This window comes from Micropterus salmoides, unplaced genomic scaffold (assembly GCF_014851395.1).
Source record: "Micropterus salmoides isolate LMB-PRFRI ecotype aquatic unplaced genomic scaffold, ASM1485139v1 Ms_hic_scaffold_1, whole genome shotgun sequence".
Lineage (NCBI taxonomy): Eukaryota > Metazoa > Chordata > Actinopteri > Centrarchiformes > Centrarchidae > Micropterus > Micropterus salmoides.
In genome coordinates, this window is record NW_024040040.1 from 49,712,731 (window position 1) to 49,738,641 (window position 25,911).

Genomic DNA, 25,911 nt, shown 5'->3' on the forward strand with positions numbered 1-25,911 from the left:
TCAGAGAAGCTGCAGGTTACAGGACAGGCCAAAGGGTCACAGATTTTATCCCCCAGAAACCTCCACCTGAACATGATTATGAAGTTAACGTTCACTGTAAAGCATTCTAGATAAAGCTGTCATTTTAAAAAGGTCTTAGCAAATACGTGATCCCAGTGCCATGAATTATGTGGAAAACAGAAATTAAGTTGCTTTGTTTTAAGGGTCAAAATGAAGATAAAGATCTGTCCAGGCTGCAGGTGGTTTAATTGTCAACCCTTCAAAACAGTTCAATACAGACTTTTACAAGGAGAATTTCCATTTAAAATTTCAGTTTAATCAAAGACTGAGATTCATCTGACAAACCAGTTTGTCCTATAATTTATGCACTGATGCTTTTGTCAGAATTAAAAAAATAAAGCCCAATTCAATATCTTATCACCTGGTGGACCATTTACTTACTGTAGAAATAGTTCCATCTAGTGGACTAAGTTATTACTTTCATCACAATATTACTCCCCAAACATTGGAAAAATCAGGAACTGCAGGTGCAAAAAACTGTGTTTATTTTTTTAAAGCAATACAAATACATGATCATACATCTGTGTTAATAAATAGTGAATATTGTGATTTATTATACAAATAATTTAGGTGGAAATAATTTAAATTAAGTGTGCATCATTTTTAAAAGTGTTTTTCACTTTGAAGTGTACTCGTGCAAATTAACATCGCGTGTCTTTTCTACAGGTTCCTGCAGAGAGAGAGGGAAAAAATAAAAATACATAGCACAAAATGTTAAGTGCAAGAAAGCAGACTTGCTACATCCTCTTTCTATATTCATGATGAAAAGTCAGCATACCATTCTTGATCTAGAGTAGCTGCAGTGTCATGACATTTGGTCCCTGTATTTGTGCACATTAGTCTATCAAATTTCTGCTTTTCAAGGCTGCCCTTCTGTGCAAGTCTTGATTTAAAATTACTTATGTTACAGGTGATTTTAAAGTACAACACTTTTTTTTTTTTTTTTTTTTTTTTTTTAAGTGAACAGCAAACCTTGTGATTTCTTGTGTTTATTCAAGTGTTGTGATTTGGCTTCATTCTTGGAGCCATCGGTATCGGGGTTAGTCATCGCTGCTTTCCATGACTTCTCTGTCGGATGAGAAGTTATAGAGTGGCAAAGACAGGCACAGTTACACAAAAGCATGTTAAGTGTTAATTCTCCTGATCATGAAAACCATTTGCTTACCGGTTTGCCACCTGTGCGTCTGGTAAATCTGATCCATGTTCCTCCATTTGTCCTGCAGGGAAACGGGCACGGCACAGTTCTCATCCATTTCTCGGATGGTGTTGCCGTGGGGGCAGTGGTGCATCCTCTCCCATGCACCAGACTGACGATGTGGCTCATTACACACACAGTTCTTTTCTCTCAGCTTGGGGTACATTGCTGTAGGACATTTCTCCAAGTTTTGCTTTGAGGCCAGGGGCCTCTTGAGATCGCCGAGCTTCCTGAGATTATCAGCTGCCCTCCATTTCGGCCTTGTGCGCCATGAGCTGTTCTCAGACGATTCTCCCTCAGTGTCGTGTCCATGACGGCGGCCACCACGGACATCAGGACTGGAACCTTGTCTCATCAGTCGTGTGTTGGTGTGAGATTTACAGGCTTCACATGTTGGTAAGAGCCCATCATTCCACTGTTGGAAAGCTTTTCTTTTTAAGGTCTGAGCATCGAGTCCCGGGCTGGCAGATGTACAGATCCTGCGTTTTGCCTGACATCCGGCGCAAAGTCGCTCTTTCTTGGACACATAAGGGCTAAACGCATTCTCATTGAAATTTCTACTAACGCAGCATTCATGGTCAGAGAGGCTTCGTCGATCCACCTTGCCTTTGGGTTTGTACCTCTCTTTTGGCTTTCGAATTGTAGGCTGTTCCTTGTACTCTAGGTCTAGTTTTCGTCTTCTGGAAGGCACATCTAAACCGTGGCTGCTCAAAGGTCTGCTCTGTTTCTTGGGAGTTTGTGGCAACTTGCTACAGTAGTAGACATTATCAAAGTCAGCCAGCCAGCTGGTTGAGGGGAGGTAGGCAGGCAATGATTCGAATGAAGTGTCCTGGTGATCCTGGGCATTTGTTTCTCGTCTATGTTGGTTTCTATCTACCTTAAGAGGAGAATTATCCAACAACAGCAAGTAAGGTACATGAGCCACCTCTGCTATGTGTGTCGACTCGGTCATAGGAGTTTCCTCTGCAACAGGAACACCCATCATAGAGCACATATCAGCTTCAGATGCCATCTCATCCCCAGGACTCACAGTGGGGACCATGTCATCCAGTTCATCCTCTGTCAGAGGAGGCATCTCGATCATGGGAACAACCTCTTCTGTAGGAGCCTCCTCCCTCACCATCAGTGCATCTGCTGAAGGCACTTCAGCTACAGCAGCCAGTGTTTCATCACAAGACTCTGTGCAACCGTTTTGGATCAGCGATTCAGGGGAGGGAATCATAGTGTCCTCCATTGACCAGACAGTGGATTCCATCTTTCTCAGCTCATCCAGGTACTTGGGGTCAAATGGCAGGTGAACAACTTTGAAGTGAAGGTTCTTGGATGCAACACTCTGATCTTTCTCACCGCTTGTCTCCTGATCGCCACCATTAACTGCTACTTGGGATCCAAAGTCTGAGGAAACACTCACAGAGTCTATCTGGTTCCTCGTCTCCTCCGAAGCCGGGATCTTCTCATCGCTGCTGGGCATCCCAACTAACAGGATGTCAGGACGTGCTTGGAGTACCTGCTCTGACTCTTCTGCAGGAAGGCACAGTCCCTCGTCCTGCAGCACACGACCCTGGCGAATGGATCTACACTGGACCACATCTTGGGAAAAGCTGTGGGATACTTCTGAAGTCTCATGAGAGTGCAGGAGTTGTAGTCCCACCGGTGTGGTGCAGCATTCAATCCTCACCTCCTCTGTCTGAATAACAAAGCTGCCATTTGGTGGCGTCCGTTTGTTGGAAGAGTTCAACATGTCCTTTGGCTCCAGAGAGTGATCCCCCTTCTGCACAGCAAAGGCTGGTGAGAGCGGCTGACTGGTGGGGACACTGGGGGTGTTGTCAGTGCTGTGGACTGGGAGACCACTGGAGGTTTCAACATTGCTGGAACCTGAGGTGCTGGTCCTCTGGGTTGCAGATAGTGGCTCTGTTTGAACCTCAGAGCTGGTCATTTCTCTGGCCTGGCCGTTGTGCTGGTAGCGGAACCTGCGAGACTGGTAGGCCATGGTCTGGTAATACTGAGGGTTGAGCATGCGTCTGTAGTCCATCAAATGGAGGTGAGTATGGGGTACAACAAAGCCAGGTGGCTCTGTGTACGGATTTGGTTGATAGCTGGGCATCACTGGCATGCCATAACCTTTAATAGCAAAAGAAAGTAATGAGTATTAAAGTGCTCTAGTGGTTTGTTAATCATAAAATTTATCCATTTCAAAGCACATCTCACTAAACTACTGAGCCCCTCTCATTCACTCTGTCAATCAGCCTCAAAGCATGTCATGTGTTTTGCAAAAGTAGATGCACAATGCAAAGCTGAAAGAGGAACAGAAACGCTTCTCATTAGCCTGGCGAGCCAATGATGAGTAATGGGTGAAATAAAGCAAAGAAAATACTGGTTTTCTTTTTCGGGTTTCTGAGCCAATTTGGGTCTCACATTTGGCAGTACCAATTAGGTTCAGCTGAGTTGGGTCTTACAGATGCAGGTAAGGGCAGAGTCTAGTCTCAGTTTTAGGCCTGTGCAGAACTTTACACGAAAGACAAAACTATATGCAAAATGGGGTCACTGCAGCAGCAAAATAAGATAATTGATTAATAAAAAGTCTGGACTAGTTTACAGTCACACCATTTGTTTTGACTGTACTTAGCATGGTGATGTTGGCAAAAGTCACAGCTGTGCCTTACCTGCTCACAATGACAATGCTAACAAGATGATGTTTAGCAGGTAAAATGTTTGCATTGTTCACCGTCTTAGTGTAGCATGTTAGCATGCCAACATTTGCTAATTAGCCACTGAACAGAACAGTGATTTAGATCACTACAATTGCCACCTCACCAGAAACTCAGGATGCAGGTAAATAATCTGAAAATGTGAGCATTTATATTAATGTCGTGTGTATTTAAAAGTATACAGAGGTAGACCAACTCATTTACAAACAAAAAAAGAATGCATAAAAAAACAAAAAAACAAACAAAGTATATGTAGAAATGATAAACTAGGAAAGCATTTAGTGAATAAATGTTCCATTTCAAAACACTTCACTACATTAATTGTTTTCTACATAAAACAAAGGGCCTTGTACAGCAGCAACTGCAGCATAAGTTAAATATATTCAGGGAGCATTACAACTCCAAAATCCATTAGTTGCACCCTAATTGGCACTTACCTAAACCAGGGTAGCCATAGTATGGGTTGTAGGAAACAGGCATGGGCACTGGCACAGGCCACTGCATACTCTGCATGGGCAGGTATGGCTGCGAGGGCTGGACGTAGAAGAAAGGTTTGTGGTGGTGCTGCTGCTGCTGCTGCTGCTCCTCAGAACGTGAAGCTCCTGAAGACCCAGGATCCAGCTGATGGGACCCTTGAGCCTGCTGAGCTCCATAAGGTGGGCTTGGACCTCGAGGGCCCGGACCGAAAGAATGTTGCAAGGTAGACGTGGCTGCCTCCATATCTGACAAAGAAAAGCAAGTTAAAGTACTTGTTTGAACTGTTTTGTTCTTTGTTGGCAATTATTTTGCAAAAATCTGTGAATTTTCTAACTACAAAACACTTGCTGAACAAGTATACCTACATGCAAAAAGAGGATTACCACTGACAAACCAATACAGCTTTCAAAGTATGTTTTAAATTTGAAGTGGAAGGCTAGCTTGTCAAATGCTGCACTGATTGGTTAAGTTTTGGTTCCAGGTGACAACTGGCCAATTAGAGTTTAATGACCTTCTTCTAAAGCCAATGAAAAATGTTTGTTTCCCACTGATTCCTTCCCACTGTGGTGCATCATCTCACCTGTGGAAAGGCAGACAAGAGGTAAAGGAGGTGAGGAGCTGGCTTTAATTAAGGGCAACCAACCTGCAGCTGGTTGGAATCATTGGCGCAGGTTACAGATATGTGGCTCAAAGTGGCATCCTGTCCTTTGTTAGCATCTTTGTGAAGCTCAAGGTTCATATTCTTGAGGGTTCATCTCTAAAATGCAAAGCACATATTCACACGGCCCATGTTGAGATGCAGGTATGACCACTGAAGAGCCAATTAAAAGGTTAGATAATAGCTTGTTTGGTAGCCTGGAACAGTATTTATAGACCCTATTAAAGCAATCATGCTGTGACGAGTTTATTTACTTGACCAGTAATTTTTAATTAGTATTACTGTTTTTTTGTTGATTCTTGTCAGTGTGCTTTCAGGACAAAATACCCCTACAAAACTTACTTTTACTGTCAAAATATTCTGGTATTTGCACTGGATCCCACATTTCAGTATAAAGCCTTTTCCTTAAAGAATGATAATCTAAATCAGCAGGTGTTGCCTCAGCTTTCTGTAAAAATACTGTTGTGAACAAAAACAAGTTAGAGCATCCAGCGACACCCATAGGTTAGTAGAAAAAAAAAAAAGGGCTAACTAACAATTCTTTTCATTCTTAAGTAATCTGATGTAATTTTCTCAACTGATTAATTATTTTGGTCTATTAAATGTCAGAATATAGGGAAAAGTGGCCATCACCATTTCGCAAGGTGACATCTTTAAATGACTTGTTTCATGCGATAAACAGTCTGCAAATTTATTGAATTTATGATGTAAAAAACAGACAATCCACATTTGAAAAGCAGGAATCAAATGTTACTCAACTAATCACGCTACCATCTACTGAGAACATGTGATACAGTATGACAGTGGACAGAACTAGCACCTGGTTCTGCAAATATATAGGTATTTCCATCTGCTGCCATATCTATACATCTACCAAACTAGATCCCTTAAGTTAAAATAGGCCCTTAAGTGTTGGAACGTGGTTCCTTCCTGGTATTGCTTCAAGTTTTCCATATACAATACATGTCAATTAGAAAACGTGCTTCTTGAAATACACTTTCAATTTCAACCAGTCCTCATTATAAGAGTGTAAATCTCACGACAACATATGTAAGATGAGTCAACACAAAACTTAAATAATGACAATATTTTATTGGACTGGCCCCAAACAGTGCAACCTTTCAGCCCATTTGCCTGTCTGTGAAATTCATAAGTAGTGCACGTTAGTGTCACTGAAGAAACTTTATACATTTTTTTTTTTTTTTTACCTAACAAAAAGAGGCTGTCTGTGCAGTGCATTTCACCTGGTGCTCTAAATATTTTCAAACACATTATCCTGAAACAATTACACCTTTGGAGGGGCGACCTGAGGAGGATAGAAAACATTTCATTAAAAACATATTTTCCCCTTCAAGGTAGAAGTTATACAACATACTGAAGAGTGTGTTGGTGTGAGCGTGTGAAACCAATATCTCCCCTGTGGAGCATTGTAAAACAGTTTTCATCTTGTGCATTTCACCTACAGTTCAAAACACTTTGTTCAAAAGTCAATCCGGGGACATCAACATCTTGGTTCTCCTCTCGTTGTAGAACCTGATGAAGGCCAAAAAAATATAACAATCGCAGTCAGAGAAATGTGATAGCCAAAACAGTGTTAGAGAAGAAACTCTGATATTAACCTCTTTCCCAGGGTAAAGGTGGCGGCTCATCGTCATCATTGTCCTCATCTCTTGGCCTGTGGTACATCACTTTCCTCGGAGTACTCATTTCTATCCGACGATATGAGCAGAACATTATACCAGGGGTGAGTTTGAAGAATTAAGGCTAAAGAGAATATGCATGCGTTATGTCTTTGACTTGAAGACAAATTCACAACAATAATCTCACAACACCCAAGTCAACCCTAACTCCACGTACATCCAAAGAACGACCAAACACATTAAGCCAGGGACACTATCAAAGTTTTAAAATTCATAAATGAAATAACTGATTTTCACAGACTCATTTTAACTCAATTCAGATTTTTCCTGGACAGAGATTTATATCATGTGCTGTGGCTGAAAAACAAAGTTTCTTTATTGTGAGCAAGAAACTGAGATTTTAAATGCTTATGGAACATTTTCTGGCCTAAGTTTTACACCTAGAACTTGCCAAGATAATCTTTGTTTGCCTTGATGTGTTTAATGTGCTCCCAACTTTAGACTGTGGGGTTCCAGCTCAGCATTTCAAAAAAACGTTTGGGACCGAAACTGCTCCATCTTGGCAGCAAAATTTTAATCAAGATACACAGGCTGTTTGGGTTGAGTTTCAAAATGATTGGCCGTGTAAATGTAGTTGCTTCAAGAGAAGACTGAGATTTAACTTTTTTTTCCCCAACAAGACATTGAGTGGCTAAATTCAACCTTGTCGTTGAAGAGGGGTTGCTTGTCTCCTCCTGGGGATCACGTCACCGTCTCCCCACCTTCCTTGATCTGACATGGTCAGATCTTCTCTGCAGAGTCTGTCTATGAACGAGTTCACACATTCAGTACGTATTTCTAACATGATTGCACATTTAGACATGAAAATAATGTCCGTCAACTGATGTCAAAGAAAGAGAGACTCCTGGCAGAGACTTACCCTGACATGTTCTGCACTGAAGCTCACTACTAGTCATCTCTCCACTCTCACCATCAGCTGGCTCCTGGATACAAACATCATGGCCTTCCTCCTGATTGACGGGATCTGAGGGATCTTTGTATTGGCCCCTTTTATACCAAGGTTTTGCAGGATGTCTAAGTGGGACCGAATGAGGCTTCCTGGGCGCAGAATGCTTCCTCACAACCACTCTGACAGGCTGCTCACACCCTCTTCCGTATCTGCTTTCCTCCTCAGAGTCCCCGGCTTCGTCCCTGTAAATCTTAGCGCTGTGGACTTTGCTCCTACCTGCCCCTTTTGCTAGACTTTTCCCACAGCAGGCGCACATAACCTTCTTCGAGCCAGGCAGCCACACGTTTTCTACTTCATCAGCAACTTGTGGAGACCCACTTACAACTCCTGCGAGCCCCCTGTCTGGATACACGCGTTTGGGGAAAAGATCTGCGTCGTCCAGATCTGTGGAGAACATCTCATCTCTGGAGGAAAGCTCATCCAGAGATGGACTGAGAACGCTCATCCGCTCGTGGGTGGTGTGCATGGATAGGTAGTTGTAGTAGTAGGGTGTAGCAGGGGAGGAGAGGTGGCCGGCTTCAGCATCTCCACGTTTTAAAACGCTCTGAAAAGGCAGCTTGAGGATCTGGTAGCTTGGATCAGCTTTCTGATGTTCTGCCTTTGAGACTTTGTCGACACTTTTAGCATCTTTGAGCGCTGGCTGACTGGAGGTAAAGGAAGAAGATGGCGCTGATGGTGTTGAGAGCAAGATTGGATCCACTCTCTGCTTCAGGAGCTCTTCTGCGTCACATGTGGGAACACTTGGATCGGTCATCGAGGTATCTGACTGGATATCCGTGACCTCATCTTTCTCATGAGGGAGGAAGTGTTCGTCTGCAGCCAGCTCCTCAGTCTCTGGACACTCTTCATGAACAGAGGAGCTATCGAGAGGCAACTCCTCTTCTAATCCTCCAGACCAGCATCCATGAGGGCTCAGGCCATCTAAGCTCCTTTGGCTGGACTCGCCGTCATACACAGCTGTCGTGGAGTCACTGAATGTCACAGCTGGAGACGCCAAATGGTTCTCATCGGGCGCTGCAGGCAGGGTGCGATTCTGCTCGTCCCTTTTCTTCTGGTCTCTCGGAGAAAACATACCCGAGGACTGCGAGGCCACACCTGAGTCTAGTTCTCTCTCAGCGCCTTGCAGCTCACTGCCTCGAATCTTATCAAGGCATTCGATGAGTTTGTTTATGGCATCACTGGGGTCGGTTTGAGCCTCTGAACAGGCCATTTCTCGACGCCCCTGAGGCTGTGGGTGATACTGCGGACGAGGCATGTCATTCCAGACCGGAGCGTGGAAGCGAGGTTCAAACATTCGCCGGTGATCCATTGGATATATCGGAGCATGTGGGAAAACATACCCGGGATACTGCATGTACTGGTAAGGTTGCATGCAGGGACGGCCAAAATTAAAACCTGTGAAATAAATAATTGCCCACAGTGAGATTTCAGGTAAACAATACTGGCTAACAACAACAACAAAACTAGGTTTAAAAAGCGAGATACCTCCAGGCAAACCATAGTGACCGTATGGGTTGTTCATCTGCCAGTGCTGGTAGAGGTAGTAAGGTTGAGATGGTGGCTGGACATAGAAAAAAGGTCTGGGATGTTGGGTTCTCGGTTGTCCATTCCCAAATGTGTGTGGTTGTTTGCTTCCATCTACAGGAAGCAGCAGTTGAGCAGATTATTATTTTAAGCAAATATGCAATTCTCTACTTATTGAGGTTAACAAAACGGTAAGTTTACACAGCTCAAACGTAATTAAACCAATATTTGTATATGGAATTATAAGGAACTCTTTACCGTCCATTTTCTGTCGCGTGCTTGCTCAACCTGTGAATAAATAAAACACGCAGAGGAATGAAAACAACCAAATAAACATCCCCCAGCGTCTGAAAATTAAAGGCACGTTTTACAGAAACTTCTTCGATAAAGAAACGGACGCAGCAGGAACACTTCACTCTCAGGTCCACGTGACGCTCTACTGACAAAAGCCGAAACATCTCCGCTAATTAGTCATATAGGAAACACCTGCTGCAGCTGCAAGCGGACAAATCAGCACCGAGTTTCAATAGTGTGCGTTTAACAGGGATCAAACGTAGCTTTGGGGTAAGATTTGCAAGAACTTGTGCAACTCAAAAACCATTAAAAAGTAACAAAAGTAACAAACAAAGAGATGAAATCTATGTGGGGGGAAAAAAACAACACATTACCCATTTTATTTTAATAACTTTTTTTTCTACTGGAGCTCATCACATCACACAGTGGCTCATAAAGGCCACTTCATAATCGATGGATCAAGTTACCAAAAAGCCACACCTGAATGGTAGTTTTAGTTTTAAACAGGACAAATGTGAAAATACAGGAAAATATTTTGGCACATTTTTTATCATAAAAAAAGTGAAAACTCTTTGAATTAACACTTTGAAAACATTCAAACAAACCAAATATTCCCTGACTTGATATAAAGCACAAAGCATTGGCTTAAGTAATGTATAGAGGAAATGGGTATCATTGATAATTTATTATGTCTTTATAAATTAACGAATTTTGTTACATTGGTGTATTTAAAACGTATTTTGTAAAGCAATTCACATATTTTCTCATTGTGTTTTGTAGGCTATGTCTGAACTAGATACAAAAACTTTTTTTTAAACTGAATTAAAAAAAATAAACATGTGTAGATGCTAGAAACTATAGCCAGGATTTTAGAAATATTTTAATTTTTTTTTACATGACACCAATAATAATAATAATAATATGTATTACTGTTTAAATTATGTATTTTTTTTGTTTGTTTTTTAAAGATGTGGAACATTCATGACTTCCTAAAAGAAAAAGATTCCCCATTAACTTAAGTAATGTATGGAGGAACTGAGTATCTTTGATCATTTTCTTATGTATTTATATATATATTTATATATTGTATTTATTTTTCTATTATTTCCATGATTTTTGTTATATCTGTGTGCTTAAAATATAATTCATATATATTTTCTCATTGTGTTTTGTATGTCTGACATACAAAAACAGGATATAGGGGGTTATTATTAGTAGTATTATTTCACATCCCAGAATTTTGTCTAAATATTTTGCACTCATATTTCTCCCTTTAATAGTCCTTTGTGTCACCATCTTGACCTAATACATTAGATAAATCATTTTAAACTAAATCACTAATATAATAAACATATGTACAGATGCTAGAGACTACAGCAATGATTTGGGAAATATTAATTAAATGTTTACATTACACCAAAAATAATATATATTATTAATATAATTTATCTTGTGTATTTTTTAAATCTTGTATATTGTTTTTGTTTTTTTACTTCACCAACATAGGGGTCTAAAGACTGTTTCAAAGCCTTAGGAATAGTGCCAGGAACACAATTAAGAATTATTCATGTAGCCTATATACTATTAGTGACCCAAAAGTATGGCTAGTACAATTTAAATATAAATGAAATATGCACAAAAAGTACAGAAATTTGTGTTTGGTAGATTATTTCTTTGTTGTAACAATGCTTCTTGGCAATAAACCATTGGAAAGCCTGATTATTTCCCTTTTGAATGATGCCACATTTGTAGAGAACATGCAGGAGTGGGATGAGCAGCAGAGCTGAGTATGTGGGTTGCTTTCTTTGCTGCTAACTCTTATTTGGTGTTGTTTGGTGGATTACATGATTTGAAGTCTGAAAAAAAACAAGAATTATTGGCTATTTAACAATTTATTCAATTTCACAAACAGGTGCGTCAGTAGCATGTGGCAAGCCATTCTTCAACCAGCATGATGCCACAGTGTTCTCCCACACGCTACTGACGCTCCTGTTTGTTAAATTAATACATTCTTTAGATGGAAACACGAATTTCCTTACCCTTATATGCGTAGTTTCCATCCTCCACATGTTCCAGTGTTTGTGTGTCTCTGTCTGTGCAGCAGAGGTCACTGTTACTCTCTTCAGCAGGAGAGGCAGCCAACTGTGGGCGCATGCGCAGAAACCTCATATGGCCTCTTGGTTTTCGGGCGCTTAAGATGCGCTGAGAGGTTGTTCGCTGCTCGCTGCACAACTCTTTAATGTCTAAATTCGGCGTGAAGAGCTTACTTGGCACTTTCTGCTGAGGAGAAAAGCCATCGCGACGGTTCGGTGTGTGGAGTCTGCCTACATTTAACAGTAAGGATGCTTGGATTTGTGGGTTGTTGAAGTGGTTAAGTAAAAAAAAAAGTGGGTAAGCTGCGTTAGCTTAACGTTTATTTAGCTCTTATTAGCAGTTAGCTTAGCTGTGTGTTTGCTAGCCGCATTACCGCTCTCTCTCTCTCTCTGTCGCTTTCTGTCTCTATTTTCGTTGCTGCAGATGTTTTGTACCTATGTCCTTTCTGGAAAACATTTCTCAGTTGAGCTGGAGTTTGTAGACTTTCCCACAGGCGGGTTACCTCGTTAGCTAACACAGCTAACGTTACCCCGGAACTGTACAGCTCACCGAAGCTAAAACTTGCCGCTTCAACGTTAACATCGAAGCCAGCTGACGAGGATGGTCACTTCGTTTGAGCATTACTTTCTAATAAAGGTACAGGGATGGCGTTCAGGTTTGTCGCGTTAGCTAACCTCGGCTCAGATGTGTGTTTTGCAACAGGCCCGTCTGTCTAGTGTGACTTTGCGGTGTAAGTTAGCATGCGGGGTTTGTTTTGGATTTAACGGTAACGTGCTAACGCAGCTGGTCAGCATCAGGCAAGTCCAGAAAATGGTACCTATGAAAACTCTTCATAATATCAGCCTTAACATGAAGAAGTAAACGGTTAGTTAGCGTGTTTTTGAGGGGTAAACACGTCGCAAATGAACTGTCGTTAGCTCGCTACACAGTGGCTAGCTGTGAAGTTTATATGTGTGTAGATGGCCTAACGTTAAGGTGAAGGATGTGCCATGCAATGAACGATGGTGCAAACTCTCTAGCATCTATAGCCGGCACATGTTGTTTATAGACTGCATCCATAACTATTTAGAGACTAGACAACATAATAACATGTGTAGGCCATTTATCAAGTCTCTCTTCATGTCCGTTTTCTTTTTTAACATGTGGTGGCGCGAACGTTAGCTGTTAGCTCTGATATGTTAGCTCGGGTAGCTGCTCACGTTAAACATAAGTGGTGCGTAGAAATGGAAGATATCCTGAATCTCGTGGTGACAGCTGTCGCAGGGTGTGTTAAAGGCAATAAAACAAAAGAAACGAGACTCGGGTGGTCGCCGGTTATCAGCATCTAGCAGACCTGATTCACTGTGGAGGAGGTGGATGTAAAATTCACCGATACACAACCTTGAATATTACTTGGATATTGAGCTGACAGGTTGGTGAAACGCCTGCTGCTGTAAATGATCTCTAGTGTTTGGTTGAAACAGACTGTACAGTAGTAGTAGAAGGATTGTTGGTGGTGTAGCTTCAAACTGTGTTGCGTGAAGGCATTGGTGGTAAACGTGGCTTAATGGCTCAGTGTCATGATAACCTGCCAAAAAGGCCAAAGTCGTTTAGGATGTGAGCAGTGGGGCTCAAACCGTACAGGCAAATACATGATCTGTCTTTGTCAACACGATCGAAATGCTATATATTACTTCTGGCCTTTTAACATATGACCAACTTTACCGCAGCGCTCTGTCTTCAGTCAGTTGGACTTAATGGACCGTAATATTTACATTTACTCATTTAGCTTTTATACAAAGCGACTTTTAATTGCTATATATGTCAGAGATCAAACGCCTCTGGAGCAACTAGGGGTTAAGTGTCTTGCTCAGGGACTGATGGTGGATGTTCCAGTGGGAAACGAACCCATATCTCCCACACCAAGGCACGTGTCTTATCCACCGCCACCAAATATCCTCTCATATCTACTAAAGACAAAACTCTGCTTTGGAAATTTGCCATATACACATTGTTTTGTCTTTTGTTGCAAAGGGTCAGAATGAGCGTAATTGAGTTAAGGTGGAAAGTTTTGGTCTTTATATTGTGTGCCGTCTTAGACGTATGTACCATAATAGTAAAATCTCTACAGCATTTTACAATACATGGCAACTTCTTGACCACAGATGCAGCACTGTCTGAGTCTGTGCTCGGGTAAAGAACCAGCAGAAGTGTTTTGCAAACTGTGCATAATGATATTCACTGGGATATATCATAGCAGCATCATGGCAGACAAAAAGACCTGGGCCCATGTTTCCCAAAAGTGTCTTATGGCTAAGGAGACTAAAGACCATGTATCATTAAAATGTCATCATTTTTGTTTTTCCTCCTGTGCTTTTCAGATAAGACGTGATGTAGCAGTGTTGCGCCAGTTGTTGTGCTGTCCCTCTACCTCCGGTCCCCAGTGCCTCACTGCATGACGTCAGACCACAGATAGGTGCACGAAGGGAAAACGGCCCCTTCAACATCCAGGATCCCTTCCCCTGGAGTCCAGGCTGTCACGCTTAGTAGCTGCAACGCCACAACTTTCTCATCTCATCTTTCAACTCCTCTCCAGCAGAATTTTTTCCACATAGGAGTTAAACACCTCCACTGACCTAAGTGGAGGTGTTGAAGAGCTGTCCCCCACCCTTACCCTCACCCCCTGTTTATTCTCTTAAATCTTTAAGAATATTTTTTTTTCCTCCTGTTTGGGTTGAGTCCGGTTCTGCCGGCCGCGTGACTTTTCAAAACTGGGGCGCGATTCATGGGATGCAACCATGTCGGATCTCAGTGAGCGCAGGCCGGTCAACACGGACTACGCTGTCTCCCTGCTGGAGCAGCTCAAGTTCTTTTACGAACAGAAATTACTGACTGACATTGTGCTGCTGGTGGAGGACACGGAGTTCCCATGTCACAAGATGGTCCTGGCCACATGTAGCTCCTATTTCAGGTAAGCGCTGCAGGCGTAGAATAAGTCATGTTGTATGTGGGTGATTTCTGTTTGTGTGGTATAGCTCTACTGAATTTGTCTCCTACAGTTTCAGTGAATAATTCACCATATAGCGTTGGGCTTTTCATGTTTTAAAAGACAGCAATTATTCCCTCAGTCTGATTGTGATGAGCTGTAGGTACTCTGTCATTATGCGGTGCGGTTGTTTTGCCTGTAAGTGCTCACCTCCTACAGTTACAATGAATAATGCACCATGTTGTAGAGCAAGTGTTACCCACTCTATACATGGTGGGTGGAAAACAAGGGAATGGTGTTTCCTTCAGAGCTGGAGCTCGGGTCGCCCTCTGCACCAGTTATTCAGTCGTTCATGTATTTCTCATGGAACAAATGAAGCAACCTCTAACCTGTAGTTCTACAGATGTATCCCTCACGGCCCTCGGGAGGGCTCATTTGTACGCACAACATTGCATAATGAAGTGTGTGTGCACTGCGGTGAATGTGACAGAGCAGCTGCCTCGGCGCTGGGAAGAGTCCATCTGTATATGACAGGAGCTCATGCTGCATTTGAACACCCTGTCTAACTCTCTGTCCCCCCTCCCTCCTTTCCTCCTTCACTTCACACTGAAACATGCATTCCAAGAAAAGGTCCTGACAACTCGATGCCTCTCTCACACCTACCTCCCCGCGATCTTCCCCACAGTTTCCCACGCACTCGTTATCTGGTGCGAACATGCAAAGCATTTCCCCTGCAGGGTTCGGAGGTGTCGCGCTACCTCTAAACTGCTACTCGTTCCTTTCTCTTTCACCGTCTGGTGTCTCTCCTTCCCATCTCCCTCTCTAGCACGCCTCGCTTCAGGGAAAGGGGGGACTCTGGATAGAGCTTGTGTTCGGAGGGGAAAGTCTGGTCACGTAGGTCTTGGTGAGAGATGGAGAGAAAGGGGAAGAAATGGAGGAAAAAGAGGGAGGGGGTGTAGGGGTATGCCTGTGGGGTTGCGTAATACGGCCTGGCAGGTTTAGCCACTGCTGCAAGCAACACACAGTCACACCCCCAAAACCCCCGTACAGGAGGACAGAGCAGTTTTACATTACTGTTAAAAAGTAGATTTGAAAATGACATTTATATCTTTGACTAATTGATCTATTTCATTTTATTTACTCAATTAATCAATTAGTTGTTTAGTTTCTATAACTACAAACTGCGTTATGTCTTAAAATCCTGTTATGTGACAATAAATTGGACAAACAATGGACCAAAATTGTAAAATGTCTGAAAATTGTGAAAAATTAACTGATTCCCAAAGCCCAAAATGACATCCTCAAATGTCTTGTTCGTCACAACACAAAGATATTCAGTTTACTGTCATTAAGGAACAAATAAACTAGAAAATATCACCTTTCTAAGAACCTGAAATCAATTTTTTTTTTTTTTACTCAAATCTATTATCAAAATGGTGGCAGATTAATTTAATAGTTGACAGCTAATCAACTATTAGACTTATTGTTGCAGCTCCATTTAATTTAATCATATATAAATCTCATCTATAAAATCTCAATGTTTAGAAATTTGCAACCCCAGAGCTTCGAAGAGCCCAACACAAAGCCGATATATCCTGATATAGAACATTTTGTGTAAATTCAATGAAATATGGCATTTCCAACTAACTCGGGACATTTCTCTGCATTATAAAGGTGGGGTAAGCAATTCTGGAGAAACCCAGCACCATGACAAATACCATGGTAGAGTGAACAACGACACAGTAATGTAACTGTTTGGTAGGTTGTGAGTTAGCAAACTGACGCTACTTACTGCTGCAAAGCTAACATGAGCGGACCAGACGGTCCCAGAGCAGCACAGCAGCTCACATCACAGCGACACTCACAACTCTCCTGCTGCTATAGCTAACACCACAACAACAGCATGTCTTGGCGAACTATAAAGTAAGCTGTATGTCCGTGGGCGAGTCATTTAACCTTACCTGACTGACACACACGTCATGGCTGGAACTGCTGCATAGTGTTTTGTGGCTCTACCATTATTTTTAATGCAAATGTCTTCCCTGCAACACCAGCACGTGTGGAAGTACGGACCGCGGCGTAGTTTCAAGTTGGATGTTATTTTACTGTTACATTGGACATTCAATAGTTTTATGTTGGAATTTGACATCTAACTTCACCGTGGTGCAAAGCGCCATCGTCATATCGCACAGCCCTAATTTGAAATGATGTAATTATTTAGGAGGACGTCTACAGATACCCAAACATTCTCTTTACCATCCTTTGAGATGATAAAAATAAGGAAATGCATCATTTTGACAACCTGGAACAAGTAAATGTTTAACATTTATGCTTGAAAAAGTCGTCAAATGATTAATCTATGCATCTAAATTGCAGTAGGTTAATTTTTTATCAACTAATCGATTACTCATTGTGTTGTATGACCATCAATCCAGAACACAAAGTTAGTTGATTTTATATTATTAAAGAGAACGTTGTTGTAGATTAAAAATGGATGAATGAAATAAATGTAGGAACTATTTAACACTAAAGCACTTTTAGAAGCTCAGTCTGTGTACTTTAATCTATTAAAGGATATATTGATTTGGCTTTTACATGATTCTTCAGAACGCTTCCCTTAGAGCTGTTTACCAGGAAAAATGACTTGCACACAGGAAGTGTTGTTTGTACATTCCTCTGCAGAAATTGCATCGTCTCTGGAATAAACAGAAGAAGAAACATGTAGTTATCATGTGCAGTGATGAGCAGAAACTGTAAACACAAACAATGAAAACATTTCTGTGCCGCCCATGCTGTGTTTTTGTTGTCTCTGACATGTGCGGCACAGAAACATCACTGCAGCAGTGAACGTTTGGCACCAAAGGCATAATCACAATAAATGCAAATTACCGTTTCAAGCCTGTAACAGCTCTACAGGTGCATAAAATGTTAGAAATCGATGTGGGTAAAGAGGCCACAGCAACATGGGAGTCAGAGCAGAGAGAAGCCCAGCTGGAGCTAAACTGTCCACAGTCAGCCCAACAGACGGGTTCTGACTTTCACTTTCTATGATGCAGTATTAGGAAACTGGTTTGGTGGACAAGTATCAAGTCGGTAGTAACATCTGTGCTCCATATAAAGCAGTAGTATGAAATCCTGCTCTTTGAGAACAACGATACTTCCAGTGTTGTGTGCTATGATGAGTCAAAAACAACCCCTGAACAATTTCACAGTATTAAACATGATAAATTAAAAGTGGCATCATTTACCATTTCAATTCACGGTTATTTAGCTGTATGTAGCTTAAAGAGGTGGAATGATCAATTGGCAATAATATATCTTTATAAGTAGTACCAGCTTTTTCCAAAGTAAATATTTGCTTTCTGTTTTCTTCGTCCTCTTTGATTGAAACTTGAATACTTCTTGGGTTTTGGACTTTATCAGTATTTTCTGAAATTTTATTGACCAGAAATAATCATTGATAACATGAATTTGTCACACTGTTATAATATCCATAACATCAAATCACCATATTGGTATTAAGCAGATACAGAAAAAGTGACATATTTACACTGTAATACAAGCTGTACTCTCACTACTTTTACATTGTAGCAAAGTGCCATTTCTTCATTGTGTGTGTATATATTTGTGTAAATATTTACAATATGTGAGGGGTGTACTCACTTTTGTGAGATACTGTACACTGCTCCAGCTCATTTTTAGTGACATTCAGTTTACGTTAGATTTTGCTTTTTTCGAAGGATTTGGGAAATGCATTCCAGCAACAGCTAATTACAGCGACCCTGATTCTGGCTGGTAACTTTTTCTGTTTTTACAGCCACTTTGGCGAGCGGCCAGCTGTCATTAGGAGGCTCTGTTTATTTAAAAGGAAAAACTTTGGTTAGAAAAATAGTGAACAAGACTGGATTAGGAGTTTCATCGCCCGCTGTACACGAAGTACAGACACTAAGACCCGTCTTATGGGTTTATTATGAAGCCCGGTCTTTATTGATTACAAAAAGATAACCAGAAACTCCAGATATTTGCCGATAAGGGGGAATAGGCTATGGATTTAAAATATAATTTTGTGGCCTGAACAGTTTCAAAATTAAAAAAGAAACCAAATAAATAGTGGTCCAAATAAACACTCTCCTGATGATAAAGATGTTTTGTGGAATGAATAAATAAAGGAGTCTTTTGACCAGCACACGTCTTCCTCACTGGATTGTATCTGCTCTAAAAATAACCATTTGTGAGGATGATAGTAGTTTTTTTTTTGGGGGGGGGGGGGGGGGGTAACTGCATTAATTGTGTTTGTCATTAACTCTGCTGCACAAAAGAAAAAGTAACCTATTACAGTTACTGTGGAGCCAGTTTTACAAGGAAAAACTGGTTTGTATTTTCCAAGTAGAAATGTAACGTCAAAACATATTACAACATGGTTAACACAACACAGACACACCAAGTGGCCAATGAAATCCTGCATGTACTAAGATATATAAGTGTACCTTGAATTGCTGAACTAGCTGATAAAATCTCTTATCTTTATGGACACATTAGTGAATTTAAATCGTATGACATCAAGTAGTTCACTTCCTCATTCTGCAGGTTATTGTGTTGATGTGTGGACAGATGACCCTGAGTTGTTGTTGTCGTCGTCTTCTTCCTGCAGGGCGATGTTCATGAGCGGCCTCAGCGAGAGCAAACAGACCCACGTACACCTGAGGAATGTGGACCCGGCCACCCTGCAGATCATAATCACCTACGCCTACACGGGCAACCTGGCCATCAGCGACAGCACCGTGGAGCCGCTCTACGAGACCGCCTGCTTCCTGCAGGTCTGTGCAAAGTCCTCCTGTTATCCTTAAAGTATTATGTTTTTCTTATTGTCAGCAAGTCCCAAGAAAAGGCCAAAGCAAAAAATTGATCACACTAACAAATATCGTCTCTGTGTCCTGATATCTCTTCTTCCTCTGAAGAGAGAGAGCTCCATTGTTGTCCAAAAACAACACACACGGTAGTTTATTTTGTGTTTGTCCCACATACACCATCCTGCTGCCCCAAATACCCACTAGAGCACCACATATGTAATAACCTGCTGCTGAATAAAGTTTATAGCAAATGGACTGTTTCCTTCTTTTGAGTAACGTTGGCTTAAAAACAACAGTTTCCAGCTGTTCTCAGCCTTTTTGAAAGAAATTAAACTATATATTCATGAGCTGTCTATTATTTTATCCCCATTCAAGTTAGTAGATGGCCAAACCAGAAGCTGACCGCCTCAACTGACAAAAGTCAACACGGTAGCGCCATCTAGTTGCAGAACGACGCAGACACCGACGCCCGCGTATAAATGCATGGCTACGTGCGTACCCGACGCAGAATTACACATCACGCTTAAGAACATTTATAACAGATGAATCTACACACTGGCGGTTCTGCTTTTGTAGGTGTATCCCTTGATGCTAGGAGGAATGTTTTTGTCTGACAGACCTCTGACTCTCTTCCTCTGTCCCATTCAGGTGGAGGACGTCTTGTTGCAGTGCAGAGACTATCTGGTGAAGAAGATAAACGCTGAGAACTGCGTCCGCATGTTGAGCATCGGCGACCTGTTCAGTTGTAGTGAGCTAAAGCAGAGCGCTAAGCGCATGGTGGAGCACAAGTTCCCCGTGGTCTACAGGCAGGAGGCCTTCCTTCAGCTCTCACACGAGCTGTTGATAGACGTCCTGAGCAGCGACAACCTCAACGTGGAAAAGGAGGAGACGGTGCGCGAGGCGGCCATGCTGTGGTTGGAGTATAACATGGAGGCGCGCTCGCAGCACCTGTCCTCTGTGCTCAGTCAGATTCGCATCGACGCGCTGTCTGAGGTCACGCAGCGTGCCTGGTTCCAGGGTCTGCCACCCAACGACAAGTCTGTGGTGGTGCAAGGCCTCTACAAGTCCATGCCCAAGTTCTTCAAACCTCGGTTAGGCATGACCAAGGAAGAGATGCTGATCTTCATGGAGGCCATGTCAGAAACGCAGGGCGATGGCTGCGTCATGTCCGGTGCCTTGCCTACTACGGTAGTGTGTTACAGCCCGCAGGCGGAAAAAGTGTACAAGCTCAGCAACCCCCCAGGAGACCTGCAGAAGGTGGGGACGCTCGTTACACCAGACAACGACGTGTTCATCGCTGGTGGACAGATCCCTCTAAAAAACTCTATCACCAACCACGGCAAGAGCGGAAAGTTACAGGCGGTCTTCCGCTCGGTCGATAGCTTCTTCTGGTTTGACGCCCAGCAGAACGCCTGGGTACCCAAAACCCCCATGCTGTGTGCCCGAATCAAGCCCTCGCTGGTGTTCTGTGAGGGCTACATCTATGCAATCGGAGGAGACAACGTAGGAGGAGAGCTGAACAAGCGCACGGTGGAGCGCTACGACTGCGAGAAGGACGAGTGGAGCATGATGAGCCCCCTGCCCTTCGCCTGGAACTGGAGCACCTCCGTGGTGGCGCACGACTGCATCTACGTGATGACCCACGACCTGATGTACTGCTACTTCCCCCGAGCCGACACCTGGGTGGAGATGGCCATGCGCAAGACCAGCCGCTGTTTCGCCTCTGCAGCTGCCTTCGGTGACCTCATTTTCTACATTGGCGGCCTCCACGTGGTCAGCAACTCTGGCATCCGCATGCCCACGAGCACCATCGACGGCTCTTCCGTCACCGTGGAGGTCTATGATGTCAACAAGAACGAGTGGCGCCTGGCCGCCAACATCCCTGCCAAGCGTTACTCGGACCCATGCGTGCGGGCAGTGGTGCTGCTCAACTCACTGTGCATTTTTATGCGTGAAACCCACATGAACGAGCGCGCCAAGTACGCTATTTATCAGTACGACATGGAGCTGGACCGGTGGTACCTACGGCAGCCCGTGTCGGAACGCGTGCTCTGGGATCTGGGCAAGGACTTCCGCTGTGCGGTGGGTAAGCTGTACCCGTCCTGCCTGGAGGAGTCCCCCTGGAAACCCCCAACCTACCTCTTCTCCAACGACGGAGCCGAGGAGTTTGAGGTGGACGGGGAGCTAGTGACGCTCCCGTATAGCTCTTAGGCTCCGCTCCCCTACCTCGCTGACTGAACCAGGAATCTGTAACGCTGAGGGATGAACATGAAGGGGGGCAGATCTCTGACGTATGAAAGGGTTTGTTATCTGTGTTGTGGAGGGATCTCTGGACTTTGGAGGCTTGCATTAGCCACAGCTGTTGCTGATGAACAATGCAGCCTAAAACAAGCTTGGAGAGAAAAAGATGCCCCTCTAAAATACTAGTAATTTGAAAACTTCTGCCTCCCCCCCTTCTTATTTTGTCAACTATGACATCTGTTAGATATTATTACAAGTCTGTCATACTGTTTCTACAATGTGATAATCTAAATGTCAACTGATTTTTGTGGTGATGAGGGTGATGATGCACTTAACCAGTAAAGCTTCTTGGAATAACAATGGCAACTGTACCAAAATCCCCCAGCATCCCTTCTGATTGTGGCTTCCCTCTCTTCTCCCCCACCCCCGTCTCCGCTTTTTCTCTTCTCTCACCACTGATAAAGGAATACACCACTGCAAATCTGTCATTAGAGTATCAAAAATGTTCCCTGGAGGTTTAAAAAGGAGGCTCTGAAAAGGTTTATAGCAAAGGGACAGGAGATCATTCAGCTTTGATCCACAGCAGTTAAAAATGGGTTCCAATGGTGAGCTTGAATCAATACAAACATGTATCAAAACTGATCTGTAGAAACTTATTAAACTGCTTCTCCTCACATCTAACACGATGTCTGTTGAACATATTAAACATGGATCAGTGGTTGTGCATAATGCAGCAGGAGTGGTTTAAAACATTTTGGTATTGAGCTTGAAGGTTCATTACCAACCTTGGAAATGGTATTTTTGACTAAAAGAATTCGCACAAGGTCAATGAAATGCGGTTGAAGTTTGGGAAATGGTCCAGTAATGTGTTTTCAAACCCTGTAATGTTTATGTCTCACAAGAAAAAACATAAAGATACTATTTCCAAGGTCATTAGTCTGTTTTGAACAGGGCTGCATCTAAAGAAAAGCATCTAAAGATTATTTGCATGGAGGATGGATTTGTCCACATTTCTTCTAATTAACTGATTAATCCTACATACCACAAGCAAGTTCCCAAAGCCCATGTTTACATCTTTTTATATAGCTTAATTTCTGTCCAGCAGTCCAGAATCCAAAAGGTCTTCACACATTTGAGAAGCTGGAACCTGACAATGTTGGACATTTGTTCTTGAGAAATTCCTTTAAATGTAGAGCTGAAACGACTACTTGATTTAAATGATAGAAGGGTTACACTTTAGTATTTATCACTTAAAGGTGGGGTATGCGATTCGAATCCAATACACAATTTTTGTCATTCACTCTTGTGTACTCAGCCCTGGCTCTGTAAATGTGCCCGCACCTCGCCACTCAAAGCTATTTCAGCTGTGATTTGTGTGTCAGGTAACGTTAAATAACTTTCCCACGGACATTCGGCTCACGTTGTAGTTCACCAAGACATGCTGCTGTTGTGATGTTGGCTGTAGAAGCAGGAGAGTTGTAAGTATCGCTGTCTGGATCTGGGACAGTCTCGTCCTCTCTGCATGTTGGCTTCGCAGCAGGAAATGTAGGACCAGTTTCGCTCTATATCGTAGTACTTGTCCGGAATCGCTTACTCCACCTTAAGTCATCTTTGAAGCAAAAATGTCAAATATTCTCTGGTTCTACCTTCCCAAATGTGAGGATTTGATGATTTCCACTTTTTGATGTTGACTGTTTGGACAAAACGAGCTATTTAAAGACATCAGCGGTGGTAACTTGTGATGGACGTTGTTTTTTGTTTTGTTTTTTAGACCAAACAGTTCATCGATAATGAAAATAACCCCTAGTTGCAGCCATGGTGGTGAATAAATGTTTTAAAATGTGAACATCTACCAGCCACTGACATGGAAATGTTTAAATTCACCAGCCAGCAAATAGTAAATCATTATTTCGTGTCTGAAGTCTGCCAGCATTTTACCTGCTGGCAGCTCTTCAGCCATGTTTTGTTGCTGTGGTTCTGGATCTCCATGGTAATCTGCTGGGAACCAGGACTGCTACCGTCGTCCGCCACAAATGAGCAAAATACAAATTTTTCAGAGCCACCTTTAAAACCTCACAGGTGCACGTATTTAACACTTTAAAGATAGATTTGTTCAGAGTGTTTCTTTTAAAACGGGATCCATCTTTTTCTTCTAAAAGCCCAACAGACGAGAAGAACAGGGGCCCGTGGCTTCCGGGAGGGATGACGGAGGGGGCGGGGGAGTGTGAGGCAGAGGGCGACTGCAGGTCCGGTCACCCATTACCTCTCCTCCCTCACCGCTCCGTCCTCCACCCTGACTCTACTTTAGCGCCTCCACAGCTGTCTGTCAGTCTGTTTGCACACAGGTCTTCCACACAGCCAGCGGTCTACACCTCACTCCATCCATCGTCACATCATCATAATACTTTTGTTTGTTTTTCACCAGGGTCTCTGCAAAATACACACAACTCCACTCTCGGTACAAACATATGTTTCGGGCTCATGCATTTGTTGTTTTTTATGTTTGTTTGTTTTTTTTTATTTCCAAGCTGCTGAAATATATAATAAATATATATTTTTCATATGTTTAAAAGACAACTGTTTCAGTGTGGGGGAAAATAACCAGGTCTATTTTGTATTAGTGTCTTTTTTTAATTTAATATCAGACATTACTGTAGTGTGATTGTGGGTAGATATCCATTTTCCAGATTACATTTTTCTCGAGTGAATATTGAGGAATCTTGCTGCTGATCGGTTGTGAGAGGAGAGGGCTTGCGATGGAAATCGGCCCCAGCAACCGCTAGCAGTAGTGGAGAGGGCGGGTCAGGGAAGGAAGGGGTCTTCCTTCTACCTTAAAAACATGAGCACAGGTGCTTCATGACAAACCTTACTAGCATGTTTGGCTGCATCATATTCCTTTGGCACTGTATTTTGAATGAACGTTAATTTATTAAAAAACATACCAAAAGCGTTCCTGAAACTGACTCCCTGTTTCTTTTGTTTTGACTAAAATGTGGTGGTTGGTACTGCTCCAGTTTTAAAATATGTATTTAAAGCAGTTATTAAGGTTGGCTGACGAATCTACAATACCAGAAGTTGGTATTGAACATCTGGCCACATTTGTGGTATTTGATTCTTTAATTTTTGAGCAGAAAGTTTAGTTTAATTATGAAAGTTGCTAACATTTATTTTGTTGAATGGAGGAGAAAAAAAGGGTTTTGTCAAAAAAAAACTGCTTATTTCTCCTATTAGGTATCATCAGCTTAGTAGTAGTACAGTTCAGTAAAAGTACTGAACATTTTCAAACATTACCCCGCCCTACAAACACCACAGTGGTTGTTGATTTACAAATAACTTCTGAGCCAAGGGGTTTCCAGTTGCAAATCCCCTTTGGTAATATCGCTTCACTTCCATAAGAGGAACTTTAAATGAGCTAAACAGCCTTTACTGGTTACTTTTTCAGGAAGTTGGATTTGACAGCAGTTAGCTAATGTTTTAAGGTGCAGGCACTGGACAAAGCTTGCTAATACTAACTATATTTTATGTGAGGTGAGGTGACACTGTATAAAAGATAAATCAGAAGAATAACAAGATCGTTTTGAATGGAAATAATCACTAGTTGCGGGCCAGTTCTGCAATGTTCAATTCGAAATTGCAACTTTTCCTAGAAAACGATGGAGAAGATGGAAACAGAATAATTGTGTGAGGGAGGTTACCCTTTAACAAAATAATAATTTTCAGTACTTCCGTTTAAATGTTGTCTGAGCAGTGTTTTTCCTCTACAAGACACTCAAAAATCTATTTGGTTGTCCAACACTAGAATAAAAAAGTTTGAAGGAAGACACTCACACTGGTCTGAAAACATAAAAAGCAGTCTGTCTCAATTTCAATTGTGAAAAATAATGATTGCGCAGTGGTTCACACCTCACAGCAAGAAGGTTGTGGTTCAAACCGGCCTTTCTGTGTGGAGTTTGCATGTTCTCTCCGCGTGCTCCAGCTTCCTCCCACCATCCAAAGACATGTGGACTAGGTTAATTTGTTGGCTCTAAATTGTCCTTTAGGTGTGAGTGTGTGTGACTGGTTGTTTGTCTATGTGTGGCTCTGCGATGGACAAGCGACCTGTCCAGGGTGTACCCCGCCTTTCGCCCAGCTGGGATTGGCTCCAGCCCCCTGTGACCCTGTACGCAGAATAAGTGGTTGACGATGGATGGATTAAT

The 25,911-nt window shown here is 42.4% G+C and overlaps 3 protein-coding genes across 3 annotated transcripts; 1 reads left to right on the forward strand and 2 right to left on the reverse strand.

Moving 5' to 3' along the window:
• Positions 1-522: 522 nt before the first annotated feature.
• Positions 523-4,912, reverse strand: LOC119912869. Its single transcript, XM_038732100.1, has 5 exons — positions 4,806-4,912; positions 4,401-4,685; positions 1,226-3,376; positions 1,033-1,128; positions 523-730 (listed from the first exon to the last, which is right to left on the reverse strand). Exons 2-5 carry the CDS (start codon positions 4,681-4,683, stop codon positions 702-704), a joined length of 2,559 nt encoding a protein of 852 aa, XP_038588028.1. The 5' UTR covers positions 4,684-4,685; positions 4,806-4,912; the 3' UTR covers positions 523-701.
• Positions 4,913-5,846: 934 nt separating this feature from the next.
• On the reverse strand, positions 5,847-9,699 carry LOC119912879 (bucky ball-like). Its single transcript, XM_038732106.1, has 7 exons — positions 9,530-9,699; positions 9,233-9,385; positions 7,658-9,142; positions 7,441-7,542; positions 6,718-6,807; positions 6,562-6,631; positions 5,847-6,404 (listed from the first exon to the last, which is right to left on the reverse strand). Exons 1-6 carry the CDS (start codon positions 9,534-9,536, stop codon positions 6,600-6,602), a joined length of 1,869 nt encoding a protein of 622 aa, XP_038588034.1. The 5' UTR covers positions 9,537-9,699; the 3' UTR covers positions 5,847-6,404; positions 6,562-6,599.
• A 2,049-nt stretch (positions 9,700-11,748) lies between these two features.
• kbtbd2 (kelch repeat and BTB (POZ) domain containing 2) lies at positions 11,749-24,674 on the forward strand. Its single transcript, XM_038732116.1, has 4 exons — positions 11,749-11,901; positions 14,020-14,609; positions 19,276-19,441; positions 20,123-24,674. Exons 2-4 carry the CDS (start codon positions 14,437-14,439, stop codon positions 21,683-21,685), a joined length of 1,902 nt encoding a protein of 633 aa, XP_038588044.1. The 5' UTR covers positions 11,749-11,901; positions 14,020-14,436; the 3' UTR covers positions 21,686-24,674.
• Positions 24,675-25,911: the final 1,237 nt, after the last annotated feature.

Excerpts from the sequence above, each read along its gene's own strand:
- kbtbd2 (XM_038732116.1), top strand. The coding sequence starts at position 14,437 with ATGTCGGATCTCAGTGAGCGCAGGCCGGTCAACACGGACTACGCTGTC. Across the intron at positions 14,610-19,275 it reads ACATGTAGCTCCTATTTCAG|GGCGATGTTCATGAGCGGCC; the intron begins GTAAGCGCTGCA and ends TTCTTCCTGCAG. Across the intron at positions 19,442-20,122 it reads AGACCGCCTGCTTCCTGCAG|GTGGAGGACGTCTTGTTGCA; the intron begins GTCTGTGCAAAG and ends TGTCCCATTCAG.
- LOC119912869 (XM_038732100.1), bottom strand. The coding sequence starts at position 4,683 with ATGGAGGCAGCCACGTCTACCTTGCAACATTCTTTCGGTCCGGGCCCT. Across the intron at positions 3,377-4,400 it reads CTATGGCTACCCTGGTTTAG|GTTATGGCATGCCAGTGATG; the intron begins GTAAGTGCCAAT and ends TTGCTATTAAAG. Across the intron at positions 1,129-1,225 it reads GACGCACAGGTGGCAAACCG|AGAAGTCATGGAAAGCAGCG; the intron begins GTAAGCAAATGG and ends CTCATCCGACAG.
- LOC119912879 (XM_038732106.1), bottom strand. Across the intron at positions 9,143-9,232 it reads TCACTATGGTTTGCCTGGAG|GTTTTAATTTTGGCCGTCCC; the intron begins GTATCTCGCTTT and ends TTTATTTCACAG. Across the intron at positions 7,543-7,657 it reads TCAGTGCAGAACATGTCAGG|ACAGACTCTGCAGAGAAGAT; the intron begins GTAAGTCTCTGC and ends ACTCGTTCATAG.